The sequence below is a fragment of the Caenorhabditis briggsae genome (genome assembly GCF_000004555.2).
Source record: "Caenorhabditis briggsae complete genome, chrX, whole genome shotgun sequence".
Classification (NCBI taxonomy): domain Eukaryota; kingdom Metazoa; phylum Nematoda; class Chromadorea; order Rhabditida; family Rhabditidae; genus Caenorhabditis; species Caenorhabditis briggsae.
The window spans coordinates 13,626,359-13,640,345 of record NC_013491.2 but is presented as its reverse complement, the minus strand read 5'-3'; the positions used below and the strand labels follow the sequence as shown (position 1 = coordinate 13,640,345).

General features: G+C 39.6%; 3 protein-coding genes across 3 annotated transcripts; 1 reads left to right on the top strand and 2 right to left on the bottom strand.

Annotated features, from left to right (window-relative positions):
• Window positions 1–1,884: 1,884 nt before the first annotated feature.
• Window positions 1,885–5,868, top strand: CBG16847 (the record flags this gene model as incomplete). Its single annotated transcript, XM_045240030.1, has 13 exons — window positions 1,885–2,034; window positions 2,081–2,214; window positions 2,267–2,371; window positions 2,416–2,585; window positions 2,636–2,819; window positions 2,870–3,316; window positions 3,368–3,613; window positions 3,666–3,923; window positions 3,992–4,752; window positions 4,803–4,896; window positions 4,941–5,210; window positions 5,257–5,353; window positions 5,404–5,868. 13 exons carry the CDS (start codon window positions 1,885–1,887, stop codon window positions 5,866–5,868), a joined length of 3,381 nt encoding a protein of 1,126 aa, XP_045096075.1.
• Window positions 5,869–7,040: 1,172 nt separating this feature from the next.
• Window positions 7,041–8,136, bottom strand: CBG16846 (the record flags this gene model as incomplete). Its single annotated transcript, XM_002645100.1, has 3 exons — window positions 7,041–7,191; window positions 7,237–8,025; window positions 8,075–8,136. 3 exons carry the CDS (start codon window positions 8,134–8,136, stop codon window positions 7,041–7,043), a joined length of 1,002 nt encoding a protein of 333 aa, XP_002645146.1.
• Window positions 8,137–9,493: 1,357 nt separating this feature from the next.
• CBG16845 lies at window positions 9,494–11,061 on the bottom strand (the record flags this gene model as incomplete). The annotated part of the gene is made up of 7 exons (XM_002645099.1): window positions 9,494–9,739; window positions 9,786–9,903; window positions 9,952–10,122; window positions 10,168–10,565; window positions 10,615–10,747; window positions 10,791–10,894; window positions 10,975–11,061. The coding sequence occupies 7 exons, from the start codon at window positions 11,059–11,061 to the stop codon at window positions 9,494–9,496; spliced, it is 1,257 nt and encodes a 418-aa protein (XP_002645145.1).
• Window positions 11,062–13,987: the final 2,926 nt, after the last annotated feature.

The window sequence follows — 13,987 nt, the reverse complement described above, 5'->3', positions numbered from 1 at the left end:
CAAAATCATGCAACTTATCCCGTAGAAAGGTCTGTGACGTCGTTCTCGTGACGTCATCATCTTACAATAGACCATTGGAGGGATGGTGCGCAAGAAAGTTGACCTCGCCTTCCCGTCTTCCTCCGGACAGATGGTCCGATCAATAATGCGTCCTGTTCGTTGCGTGTTCCTCTTTTTTGCTGGCGTGACGTCACGATATGAGGCTACGTCAGTGTGTGTGTGCAATTCACTGTTTTTTTTTCTATTTTTTATTTAGATGTAAGGGACTTTCAGATTATTTTTTCAGAATGTTTCGAAAAAAGCATTCTTACAGAAATAAGAAAAAAGTTTGTTCAAACATGAAAAAAATCAGAAATATTTTCTTAGTTTTTGCTAAAATATTTTTCAAAAAATGGTAGGATTACCGAGAGATATCCTAAATTTGCTTTTCAATGATTCGAAATGTTGGAAAATGTCTCAAACCCAAATTTCATGACCAATTATAATTGTTTTATTTGTTTTTCAATTTTTGCAACAAAATTTTGCATTTACTGGTTGAAAATGTTTTCTAGTTCAACATTTTATTTCAACATTTTCTTTTAAAAGATTAGGTTTCAAAAATTGTGGTTTGGCGGTAAATTTCAATAGTGCAGTGGAGCGAATTTACACTTCCTGATTTTTCTGAGTAATCACGTGACACATTCACCATCCGATTGTACTAAAATGTCAATTTCAATGCTCATTTTGAAGTGTTTTTCTTCATCCAGTTTCATTCACTTTCCAAATTGACTGTGATGTCACCTCTGTTGCCGGAATGAAACAATGATGTGAGTCAGAAATTGTTTTCGGTTCCCAGCTTTCCATATCTTCTTGTTCATTTTTCTTCCATCCCATCCCTCTCAACTCGCAAACACCAGGAGAAAAAAAACCATATTTCATTCTTTTTCCAGGACAAAGCTACAGCCGACGGGGCGGATTCCGATTGATAAAAGAAATGAGGATCTGTGTGGGCGGAGTGTCGATAGGATTCCAGAGGTCATGTGAAGAAGGTGAGAGCATTAAGAAGAGAGGAGCAAGATGGAGACATTTTTACATTAACTTAAGAGAAAAATAAATAATGGAAGGGACGTCATTAGTGAGAAAAATTACTCATCATGATTATCTATATTGCTATTTTGCAAATTATTTTGAAAACAGTAATGAAGAAGAGACAAAAGGTTAGAAGATACTTCCAAAACTGGGAATAACTAAACGATGTGCTGACCACTAAAAGTACCGTGATATATTTTAAACAAATAGAGACGAAACCATTAATAAATGCAAAACAGTTATATTATGTGTCCTTTATCTCTATTCGAATGTAAATGAATACGGTCCCAATTGTATTTACATAGTTTTTTCTCAAAAAACCCACATGCATCGAACATCATCCGCTTCCAAGGTTGTTCGAACTTTTGCATGATTTTCGCAGAAAAAAATCCGTGTTTTCTTAATCGTAAACATCCTTTCTCAATAAGCGCATAATTACTACTGTACGGAATTGTCATCGGGTCAAACGGTGACCGGAATTCCATAACAAAAACATCATTTACAACCTAGTAAATGTTCAATTGTTTTTTCTTAGTTTTTCAGTCAACGTCTAAAATTCAGATAATCTTCAAAAAATGAACCTGGAAAAACTTTCTTGTTTCGTTGTGCTTTTGATCATGCACATTCCATTTCATTCTGTTTCCTGGTTGCTCTACCAGATCAATATGGTTTCTTCTAGAACAAACCGCCCACATTTCTAGATTGAAAAAAATAACCATTATAAAAGCCCCGAGCCACAGGCAGCTGAATCATTCTAAACTTTTGTTTCAAACTGTTTCCCAGATTTTCTCTTTATCTTCTTTTTTTCATTTCCAGATGCGTCAGCTCTCACTTCTTGTCGCCACTGCGATCCTTCTGACTCCGTTGGAAGGTAGAAACACCGTCACTCTTAAAGGACCACCATGTCCCGATGGAGACGGTCTCTACGCAATTGGGTGCAGTTCAAAGTACTTGCAGTGTGTGAATGTTAGTTTTCTGAAAATTACTAGTTGCAACGAACCTTATATTTCAGAACGTGGAATATGAGCAAACTTGTCCAGAGGGTCTCTACTTTGATCGTCTCATGGCCAGATGTGAACGTCGATCTGCCAACCATCTTTGCAATGATGCCAACCGAAGAACTCTAAACGTCCGTCAGAAGGCTGTGTAAGTTTTAAACACAATGTGATACTCAAAAACTGGATCAATTCAATTTCAGTGCCGTCAATTGTGTTGGAAGGCTCAATGGTGACTACCCAATGGACAAGAACGTCTGCAACGAGAACTATTACCAGTGTGCCAACGGAATTTTCTACATGAGAAAGTAGGCTAACACTATTTCTTCCTTCCCAAACAAAAAGTTTTCAGGTGCCCACACAACCAAGTATACAGTCCAGTTCTCAAGCGTTGCGACTACGCCACCAATTGCAAGGCATCTGATGGAGTAAAACAGTATGCTGCTGCCGCATATGCATCGCCAACTTATGAAGCCGACAATTGGGTCGTCACCACAAAGGAATTCGACAATGGACACAAAGGTAGAATTCATTATTATAAGCCCTATTTTTTTCTACTTCTTTATGTTCAGGAATCGACTGTGCCGTTCTTGGAGACTTGTACTTCACCAACGAGAACCAATGCTCACCATACTTCTGGCAGTGCTCCAATGGAAAGCTCTTCAGAAAGTCGTGCCCAGAAGGATTGATCTACGTGCTTAGCCAAAATCTTTGCGACTATCCACAAGGAGTCAAGGGATGCCCAGAGTATGATGGGTGAGTTTTTAGGGATATCTTTTTTTCTTAAATCAAAAGGAAAATTTCAGATCCGAGACATCTTACGAGCAACCAACAACAACCACCACCACTTCTGCTCCATACGTTCCAACCCGTCCATCTCGTCCATCCTATGAAGCTCCAGTTGATCCGGCTCCATACGTTCCAGCTCCAGCTCCACCACTCCCAGCTCGCCCAGCTTCACCGGAGACCACACAAGCACCACACTACACTTTTGCCGCTCCACCAGCTACTCCTCCAACTGCTGCTCCATACGTTCCAGATGAAGCTCCATCAGCACCAGTTCACTCTGCACCAATTATCGTCTACAACCCAGCTGTTCACGGGGTCTGCAACAAGGATGGATTTTTCGCCATCAAACAATGTCACCAAAAGTTCCTCTCCTGCTCGGGTGGAGTCGGACGTGTCATCATTTGCCCTGGAGATTCAGTCTACGACCCGAGAACAACAAAGTGCGACCACGCTGATATTTGCCTGTGAGTTTTCGATATCCAGCTTTCTGATTTTTATAGCCTATTTTATTCCAGCAGCCCTATCAAACCAACTGAGCCAGTAGATATGTACAACCATGGAGGAGCCAACAATGATAAGCCAGCCGAAATCAAGGTTGACTTTGACTGCACTGGAAAGGCCAACGGTGTCCATGTCAAGGAATCTTGCACCAAACAATTCTATCGTTGTGAAAATGGAAGAGCTTTCGCCGAAACGTGCCCAGCTGACTTGGTGTACAACAAGGCTACTGCCACTTGCGACTATGCGGACAACTGCGACAAGTGAGTGACTCATGATTCGTCTTTTTTACATATACGAAACTAAATCGTTCAGAAACTACATAGATTCAACCTACAACTACGAGCAGACTACCAGACCAGCACCAACTGTCAGATATGAAGCTCCAGTTATCTACACCACCCAAAAACCAGTCTACACTCAGCCGCCAAAAGATACAGAACGCCCAACTACCATCTACGTCCGTCCAATCTACACCAAGGCTCCAACCACAGTCGGATATGAAACTCCAACCACAACCGCCACTCCATACATCACTCAAGCTCCAGTCACCATTCCAACGGTTGCTGATGAGTGAGTTTTTAGTTTGTTTTTAGACGACAGACAGCTCTAGACGCTGATTACTAAAACGAATTTTACAGCTTCTCCTGTGCTAACTTGATCGATGGAAACCATGCCTCCGGACTCTGCAAGAATGTGTTCTACACTTGCGCCAACAATCAAATCACCGCTACCAGATGTCCAGGAAACCTCGTCTTCAACCCTTACCTTGGACAGTGTGACTACGAGCAAAACGTCCGTGATTGTCAAGGATATCAGCCACCAGAGACCACAACAGGCGCCTACGTTTACATGGAAAGCTCCACCAGCCACTACTCTCCATACTCCACCACGCAGAGACCAACCACCCCAGCATACGTGCCAACCACCACCCAAGGATATGCTCCAACTCAAGCCGTGACTACTCCAGGATACGCTCGGTCTTACGCTCCAACCACTCAACGACCAGCTTATTCCGCCTTCTGTGAAATGCTCGCCGATGGAAACTACGGGAAGAAGTGCGAGCAATACTTCTTCCAGTGTTACTTGACTGAGACCTACAGAAAAGAATGCCCAGCTGGACTCTGGTACAGCATTGAGAACGATAGATGTGACTTCAAGGAGAACGTCCAAGGATGCCCAGAATACAAGCCAACTCCAAACACACCCCCAGCTGCCGAGCAGCCACAGCCTCCAAAGTACGGATATATCCCGAACAAGTATCCAAACATCGACTACACCACCACCACTCCAGGACCAGTTGATACCACAACCATTGCTGAGGCTTTCTCGTGCTACGGTCGTCCAGATGGCATCTACGCTCTCCCATATTGTTCCCAAGATTTCGTTCAATGCATCCATGGTGAATATTAAGAAACATAGATGTTTAGAATGATTATGAAAAACTCCCAGGTCGTTCCCTCGTCATTCCATGCGCCACTGGACTCTTTTACAGTGAAAAGACTGGACTCTGTGACTACAAGGAGAACGTGGAGACTTGCACCATGTTAGTTGCTATATTTTGAAACAATAGTCATATTCAAATTTCAGCAAGAAAGGATCGGACAGCATCTCCACCAACGCTTGCTCCGGAAAATCTGATGGCTACTACTCCGCTGGATGCTCCTCTCACTACTTCTCTTGTATCGACGAGCAAATTCGCAAGGTAAATGGAACTAGTAATAATAAAAACGTGAAATTTTTCATTCAGATGAGCTGTCCAAACAAGTTGAAGTTCTCACAGAAAAAGTCCACCTGCACATACGCTTCCGACATCGACGAGTGTTCCATCTCTGCCAAGCCAGACAGAGCTCCACCAGCGTAAGTGGAGCAACTTCCCTGAATCGTCAAAAAACGTTAATTTCAGAGTGCCATCCGACTTCTGTACCATCAGACAGAACGGACTTCACGCCTTCCAGACCTGCTCCCCTCATTATGTAGTGTGCGATGACAATAGGGCAATCGTAAGTGTTTTTTAGAAAAAAAATCTCAACAAAAATACTTTTCATTACAGGCCGGAACATGTGCTGCTCCATTGGTCTTCAACGGACGAAACCAGCATTGCGACTACAAGAGCAACAACCAGGAGTGCGGATCTGCGTACATCCCACCAGTCACCACCACAACTCCAGCCGCTGATGAGCTAAGCTACACCACTTCTGCTACTCCATACCAGCCTCAGAAGACAACTTCGAGCGAACAGTACTATAGAGCCTCGACCACCAGAGCCTACCAACAGCCAACCACCACGACAAAGTCTTACGAAGCTCCAACCACCACTGCCGGAGCCCCAACTACAACCTCGAAGGCCTACCAACCACCAACCACCACGACCCGGTCTTATGAGGTCCCAACCACCACCACTCCCTCTCGTGAGGTTGATGTGCCCACCACGACAGTGTCCTACACCCAGGAAACGTCCACAACTCCTGCTCAAGAAGCTACTACAACCACCACTGCCTCATATGCTTCTTATTAATTTTTCACCTAATAATTTTTTATCATAACTTGTCTTCAAAACTCGAGTATCAATATAAAATCTGTGATTGTTTCAGTTTTTTCTTTTTTTTTTGGTTTCAATTGGAAATAGGGAAAATATGTGAAAGATAGATTTACATTGAAAATCTTTCATTTCCAGTTTTAGTAACTTCAGCTACAGGTATATTTGATAATTATGTCGCTCATTTTTTTCCATCTGTAATTCAGTCGTTCCAAAAACCAGCATCAAGAAAATCTTCTCTGCCATAAAGCACTGCCGTTAAATCTCTTTTCTTGGGTCTGCACGTTCCGTCGACTGTGATAACAAGTTGGTTTGTGACCTGAGCATAACCTTGATTTTATCCAGTACTCAATATCCTGTATAAGCCCAAAGATCGATTTTTTCAGTTTTTCAGTTTAATCTATATTCTGCACAAAAATGCGTTGAAAACTTCATTCATTCCACTCTCTTCCAACTCGAGACCTGAAAAAAGTCAAGTTTCTTCTTGTTGAGACATGAAATATCTGTAAAACTGTCCTCTTCGCTCTGAAAATGCAGTAATTTTTTCCATTAACTGATGACAGAAAAAATTGGCAAGGACTAGCTGAGATGACCTAATAAACGCTTTGTGGCCGCGGTTCTTGTCGATTTACGAGAAAAATTGCTCTCGTCACAACATGTCGCGTAAAACAAGAAGGTTGTTTTTTAATATCTTTTCCTAGAACACTTAAGGCATTATGATTGAAATGAACAACTTTAGGCAACGACAAAAGCCAACTTGCTTCAAAAGACAGTTGAAAATTTATTTTTTCAATCATGAAATAGTTGTTCTTACAAAAGATCCAATAGTTCTGTGGCTTGTTAGCAAACATGCTAGTAAGAACGAATAAATGCGAAAAAGGAAAGAAAAAGGGGAAGACACCTGTAAGATGGTGAAGAATGACTTCAGAAGCCTTCCTGCATCGAGCATAGCAAAAAATAAGAAAGGTATGGGGGAGTAAATGGAGCGGAAAGGAGGTTGAATCAGAAGAATCAATTTTAAGCGGTACTCGATTCAGGTTTGGAATCGGATATCGTTAATAATAAATGGGTTCAGAAAAAATCAAAAAACAATGTATGATCCACAATGCCAATAGGGGAAATATAATAAACAATAAATTCTTCGAAAGTTTTTAATAAACAAGATTTTGTCCCTCCGCTCCATCAGCCATCACTTTGATCAAGAGTCTAAACAAACTTGACGAACCGAGTATGGTTTCATGAACCACAATTTTTGATCTCGAATCGAGTTTTATTGAGACAGCAGTGACCTCGGTGACCATCCTGAAAACTCACAGATAGAATTAAATTTTATTCTCCATTTCTTACCTCCTATCCGTGTCTTCCACTTTTACAATAGTACCTCCAAATTGTTCTTTGGTTTTCTCCAAAAACACGTCAATAGAGCCACCAGTCGCCCTTCGAACACAAAATTTTGATCCGACCGCTTTCCTCGTTTTCATCCAGTATTCTATCAATTCGAAAATTTTGACATTGGTCCAAACGGGAGAAAAACCTTCAATCATCACGTCCTTATTGGGTATATTTCCATGGACCTCCACCCAAGTATCCAGTTGGTTGAATGTATAACGCCATATCAAAATTTGTTCAGCGGTTCGGGCGATCGGGTTTTCAAAATCAGTTGGATGAGCTAATTCAAAACCCAACTCTTTCACTGGACCCTCAATGAGCGGATGAAGTTTCGGCAAACCGATATCCCAATTTCTGAACGTTCTGACTTTCATAGTTGAAATCCCGAAAAGAGGTTGCATGTAATGGTAACTTTGACGATTGATTATGAAAATATTGACACGAATACTGTTTCTGCCTCCGAGCAAATATTCGACAGCTTTTCTAGAAGCTTCTTCCTTTCCATAATTACTCGGAAATTTTTTCACGATTTTTTCACGATTTTCACGATTTGAGTAGTAGTCAGTTGATCTCAAATTGAGCGTCTGGTTTGGCGTTTCATCTTTCATTTTCGGCTCTTCTGAGACAATCTCGTATTGAGTTTTATTAATTTTCACTAAATAGGAACTGAACGATATTTCATTGACATGCAACGGTATTGATTTTTCCACTCTGGCGATTTTGGAGCATCGGGAAGAAAGGGTTATTCTACAACAAAATTCAATAACTATCATTAAAAAACAAAAAAAAAACGTACCTGGTATCAAATTTCATGTGTTCTAATATACATCTTAAAACGCCGTAGGAAACCTCAGGCATCTTTCAAAAAAGAAGAAAGAAGTGGGGTCCAATCGATTGTCCAGTGCAATCACAACACAGGTGATGTTACTAAGAAAAGAAGAGGGAGGGCGATTGGGGTTTGAAAATAGAGGGGACTAGGTGAGATGGCCTAACAAACGCCTTGTGGACGCGGCTCTTGTCGATTTACGAGGAGGAAGTGTTCTCGTCGCATCAGTTCGGGAAAACAAAAGTTTCTGCTTTTTGATTTGTTTTCGTATATATTTTCAAACAATATTATTGAAACAAACAATTTTTAGCTACGATAAATTTATTTTGCTTGAATTTACCGACGAACTTTAGTTTTACACTCCAAAAATTAATTTTTAATCGTGAAGAATCGATTTTTCGCCTGAATTTCGTTTCTTTTGTATCCTTTTAAATAAGATGTTTGCAGTTTCGCCATAATTGATTGCTCCGAAGACTAAGAAATCAACGACATTGTTCCCTATAATTGTATTTACCACTCAACGACGTCCGGAGATATTACCCCTGCTGTTCAATTGAAAAATGGTAAGATGATACATCAAGAGCAGTATTCGCAATTTGCGGTTTTCAAAATCATCTGATCTGTGAATAGTATTCAAAAGGACACCAACACTATCGCTCTGCTTCAAGGGATTGCTGATTTATGTTGAAGACCGGCTCACTGACTCAAAGAACACAGAAAATTCTCTCAGAACGGGTACAATTGTGTTCATTTTTGTCTACCGTTGTCATTCGGAATTTGATTGTCTTTGCTACTAATCATGAAGATGAACAGATGCTGAAAATTTTTAAAGCGAAATGAACGAATTTTGACTGGAACCTGACCGATGTAATTCGGGTTAATGTAATTTTAGCAGATGCTCTTGTACTAGTTTTATTGCATATTCACCTCACTCAAAGATCTGAAATAACGGTTTTCACCATCCTACCAACACCGAAATCACGCCAGTAGAGATAACCCCGACATCTTCTTTTACATAGTTTTATTTTGCATAGAATGTTGAATTTAACAATGAATTCTGAAAAAAGTTCAAAAAATAATTAAGGAAATGGCTGAGAAAAGTTTTCAAATTTAAACTGTATGTCCTTGAACGTATGTCGGTTTTTCCAGATTTTTATTACAGTCAACACCATTCCAAAGATTGTGTATCAAAATTCAGCTGGTTTTCACAAGAAACTCGTTGCAAATAGAATGGTTTAGAACCATTAGAAAAAAGTCAGATTCAGAGAAATGAGATGCATAGCGAGAGTTTGGTCACCGATCACGCTGGTCCAAACGAAACAAAGTGGGATCTAGAAAATGAGAAAAGATTAAAAATGAAATTAGTAAGGGAAAGGGGTGGGAATCATATTATGATGAGATTTGAACCACAATTCGTGGAATCGAAAAATGATAAAAGTGAGATTTTCCGTCGGATTTTTGCAATTGGAAACGAATGGTGAAGTCGGATGAATTGTTATTCTCTGAATTACACTTAAACAGAATACGCGATGTGTCTTCTGGCCCCTCGATGTCCAGCTCAGTTTTTCTCCAGTCAAAGTGCCCGTAAACGTCCCGAGATACTTGCCATTTCACTATTCGCCGCGTTTCTGGGCTCTGAATGAAATAAAACTTTGATTGAACGTTATTAATTATAGCTAACCATTGCCAAGAAAGTTGGCATTCCATTCAAGATGTCAATATTGCTCCAAAGAAGATCAGGCGGTGGTCCCTGACCACGAATCGGGCTTTGGATTGGCTCTGTGACTGGTGTGTGGGTTCTTAAAGAAGATTTAGGGTTTCTGAATACGATTAAACAGAGATTGTACCTGAAGCGATGGCTCAGCTTGTGAAGTAGAGAAGCTATGAATCCACTTTTTGGATTGAGTATAGTATGGGCAAGATAGAAGCATGTTGGGTTGTCTCGAGAGATGATACAAGCATTATTACCCCAGAGAAACGGTTCGCAGGTGTTTTGAACTGGCACCAAACAGCGCCACCTGAAAAAAGAGAAATTAATGGAGAGGAATACGGAATTCAATAACCTTGTCATAAATTTGGTACTAAAAGTTCTTCTGAACTCCCGGATGCTCCGTGTTCTATGAATTTTAATCCCGTATCGTCGTCTTCCTGTCGAAAGAATGGTCGGAATGATATCTCCATCTGACTCCACTTTAACTAGCAACAAAACACTTTCAATCATCTTTTTCTCATCATCAACTGGAGCCACGTCTTGTATTTTATCGATCTTTTCTTCAATAATCACTTCCTCAACCACTTTCTCCAAAACCTCTCCATTCAACCCGTTGGTTCTTTCTACATCTTGCCGCAATTGTTTCATGAAGCTTTGCCTATCACTCGTTCGTTGAATCGGTCTCTTGATCAACACTTTTGTATTGCAAATGCTGAACACAATTTGGCTCATACTACGGTGTGCCTCCACCTGGAATCGAGAAAAATTGTAATTAGGACAGGTGAGAAGTAGTTTTTACCCGTAACCCGTGACTGATTATTTTCGTCGGCACATGCTTCATAATTGAACACGTTTTATCTGGATTTATGCTAATTGTCATCAAGTGGAATGATTTGTCATGATGAGATTTGAGCAATCCAAGCAGGAAACGCCTGAAAATCCCAGGGTAACTAGATTAAGGAAACTCTAGCTCACCCATTAATGTAACACGCTTTGACCCAGACATAGAATTCTTTGCTTAAGCTGTTTGGCAGTGAAAACTGTTCGAGTTCCGTCCCATCTGTGTTCGAAACCAGAACCTTAAAAATCTAAAATATTCCCTCGAGACTCGTGAATATTTGGAAGCTCTTCAAGAACTTTTTCTTTTTGAATAACATACCAAATTCTTTCCCTCGTCAATGCATACTAGTTTTGAACCATGATAATCGAAACAGCCGAATGGGCCATCACAAGGCAACGAAAACATTGCTGATAAGAGCGCCCAAGTCGAAGATAGCGTGTCTGTGTGCTCAACCGGAGCTCACAGCGGTGCACAATCTGAAAATTGATGCGTTCTATTTTTACTGAAAGGATACTGAGAGGAAAAACTAAACTTGAGAAGAAAAAAGAGGACCACAGAAGCAGAAAAAAGATGTCTATCAATAATTAATCAGTTGGGTTAGTTGGGAAATGTTCTGGAACTTTCTGGAGAAAAAAGGAAACTTGAAGAATCTAGAAACTTCTGAAATCTGAAACAGAAATAAGAAAATAAGAAAAAAATCTGAAAATATTATTGGATCTTATTGTAATCCTTCCCGCCAACGGTATTTCGTGGGCGTTGTAGAGTGAATGACGTATTCAAATCCAACTGAAAAACCTCTCAACCTTTTCTTCTTGAGATATGTTTTTCATTAACTAAATGTCTTATTTTCCTTTCCAGGACGTCACATTCAAGATTCAAAAAGAAGAAGAAGGGTAATTCAACGGTTAAGTCGAGAAGGCAGAAAATATCAAAGTAAATTGAAAATTAGAAAACGTTTTCTGAATTTTTGATTCTGACATTAGCTAGAACTCTTGAGTTAAGAAAATCAGAAAAGAAAAAGTAGGGAAAAGGCTGTTGTGAGTTTTCAAGTTTTCAGAGTTTGTTATGAACTTAAGGACAAGCTACGCAATTTTGTTTTCCTGATTCTAAACTTTTGAGATTCAGAAAAAATCAAAGCCAAAAATTATAATGTGTTCGTCACAACATGAAAGTGTCTACGCAATCGCTGTGCAGTATCACTACAAAATAGTTGTTCCTTTCCCCACTAAGGCGTTTATCATTTCACATTTAACCCTACTAACAACCACGCCAGCACAAAAATGCCAATATTATGGTCAGAGTTATCAATTTTTGTGTGGCAGCGCGGGGCGAGCACAAAATCCAGAGCACAATAGAGAAAAAATGCAGTTGAAAAGGAAATAAACAGAGTCAAAGCGGCTAGTCCGAACTCTTGGCCCCTGGGAAAACATTGAGAAAAATGAGAGGGGTTTGAGCCCTGAAATGAAACTAGCGCAAAAAATATGAAAAAAATACTGAAAAAATTCAGAACTCTGAAAATGGCAAGATGATTTATGGCTTCAAGTAAAGAGGAGGAGTTCAGACTTTTGGAACAGACCGATTAAAGAAAAAAGGAAACGTAGCGGAGACACAATCTTCGTATTCCTTTTTTCTCCTAATGTTTGCTTTTCTTCAAAGAAGGGAAAAACGAGGGCAATCATGATGTCAAGCAGGAAATAGTCAAGAATGTGCTCCCAACGAATATTCTCCAGGAAAACTTTTGCCACGCGTGTGGCGTAAAAATGGCTCTGATAATCTTTTCTAGACGAAAATAAGTTTCTCACTGACAATTTTTGGTCTGTTCTAAAAATATGCAGAGTGACGATAGGCTAAAATACTTTGTCAGGATATAAAAATATTCATTTTGAGATTGTCTTCTTAGCTAGACTATCATGTTTTTGGAATACTATCTCAAATGATGTTAGATGATTTTAAACCGACATCATTCTACTTGACACATCCACTTCAAAACTTATCTGAAAACAAACTAGAAAAACAGAGCCGCAGAAAGAAAACGAGTTTAAGCTTAATAAGATTTTGATGTCAAAAAACGTGGAAATGTTGGAGCCTAGTAGAAATAAGCAAGCAAAAAAGAGGAAAAAGGGAACAAAGTTTTTTGGAACTTCTGGAGTGTCACTTCCTCAACGCGGTTTAATTAACAATGACTGTGCTGATAAGGAAAGCGGATAAACTGATAATCTTTGTGGAAATCCGTCAAGTGTGACGAACATGTGTGGGGTGGAGTAGGATATAGTAAGAGTACTAAGAACATGAGCAACCAGAATTTAGAAGAAGTAGGAAGAAAAACGGGCAGAGGAGACTGGAGAACGAGGAAAGATGAAAATGAGCAGAAGAAAAAAGAATAAGAAGAAGAAGGCCGAAACAGAAAATGTGGGAGAATATAGCTCTTTTGAGATGTAATTTGGTACCAAATAATTTGGCAACCATAAATTTTAGCCTTTCTTGGTCTTAGTACAACAACAATAACAAGATAATCTGTCAACAAGAATTTCGGTAATATGTAAGTAGTAAAATGAGCACGCAACACGCAAAAATTGAGAAAACCTCCCGCGTAGTCCGCACGCCAGCTGTCACGCTGGGTTTTGCACGCATCATAAACTTGATGGATCTCTTATGGCATTAAGTTCGTATTGCAAAATTTCAAAGTTCAAAAGAAAAGATGGATGTTCAGATAAGAAAAGTGTGGGTTCTGTTGGTGAGAAAATAATCCCAGACTTGTGAATTATGAATAGAGCTGTTAGAGGCAAACGGGCAGGTTGAGCTTAATAATTCATGATACTGGATTTTCAGTTTTTTTTCTCTCTTGCTAGTCTTTTTTCATTTCGCTAAACTATCGTCATCATCGTATAGGAACGCATTCAGGCAAAACGGAAGGAAACTAAGCAATGTTTTGTAAAAGCGCAAGAACAGCTAGACTTTAAGAATCAAGGAAAAATAATGTTTTTCTGGTCTTATCTTCACAAAAGCAATACACTTTGGAGGATGAAAGAAATGAAAAATAAGTGAGAAAAAAGAACAATTGAAAAAAGAAAAAAAGGAAAGTTCAAATTTTCTGCTTTTTTCAGTTTTTTTCATTTTTCAACAAAGCCTTTGAATATAAAGAAAGTAAGTCAGGAATTGTGAAGCTGACAAAACACAAGTTTACTTTTTAATCTGATGTTTGGGAGGCAGCTCGTGTGTCCTAATAGAATTGGCAGATGGCCACTTATAAAGCGTGTTCAACTTCAAGTGTAATATATTAACACCAAAGCCAATTTCTGGTAAGAACAAATTAATTTTTGAATTGACATTT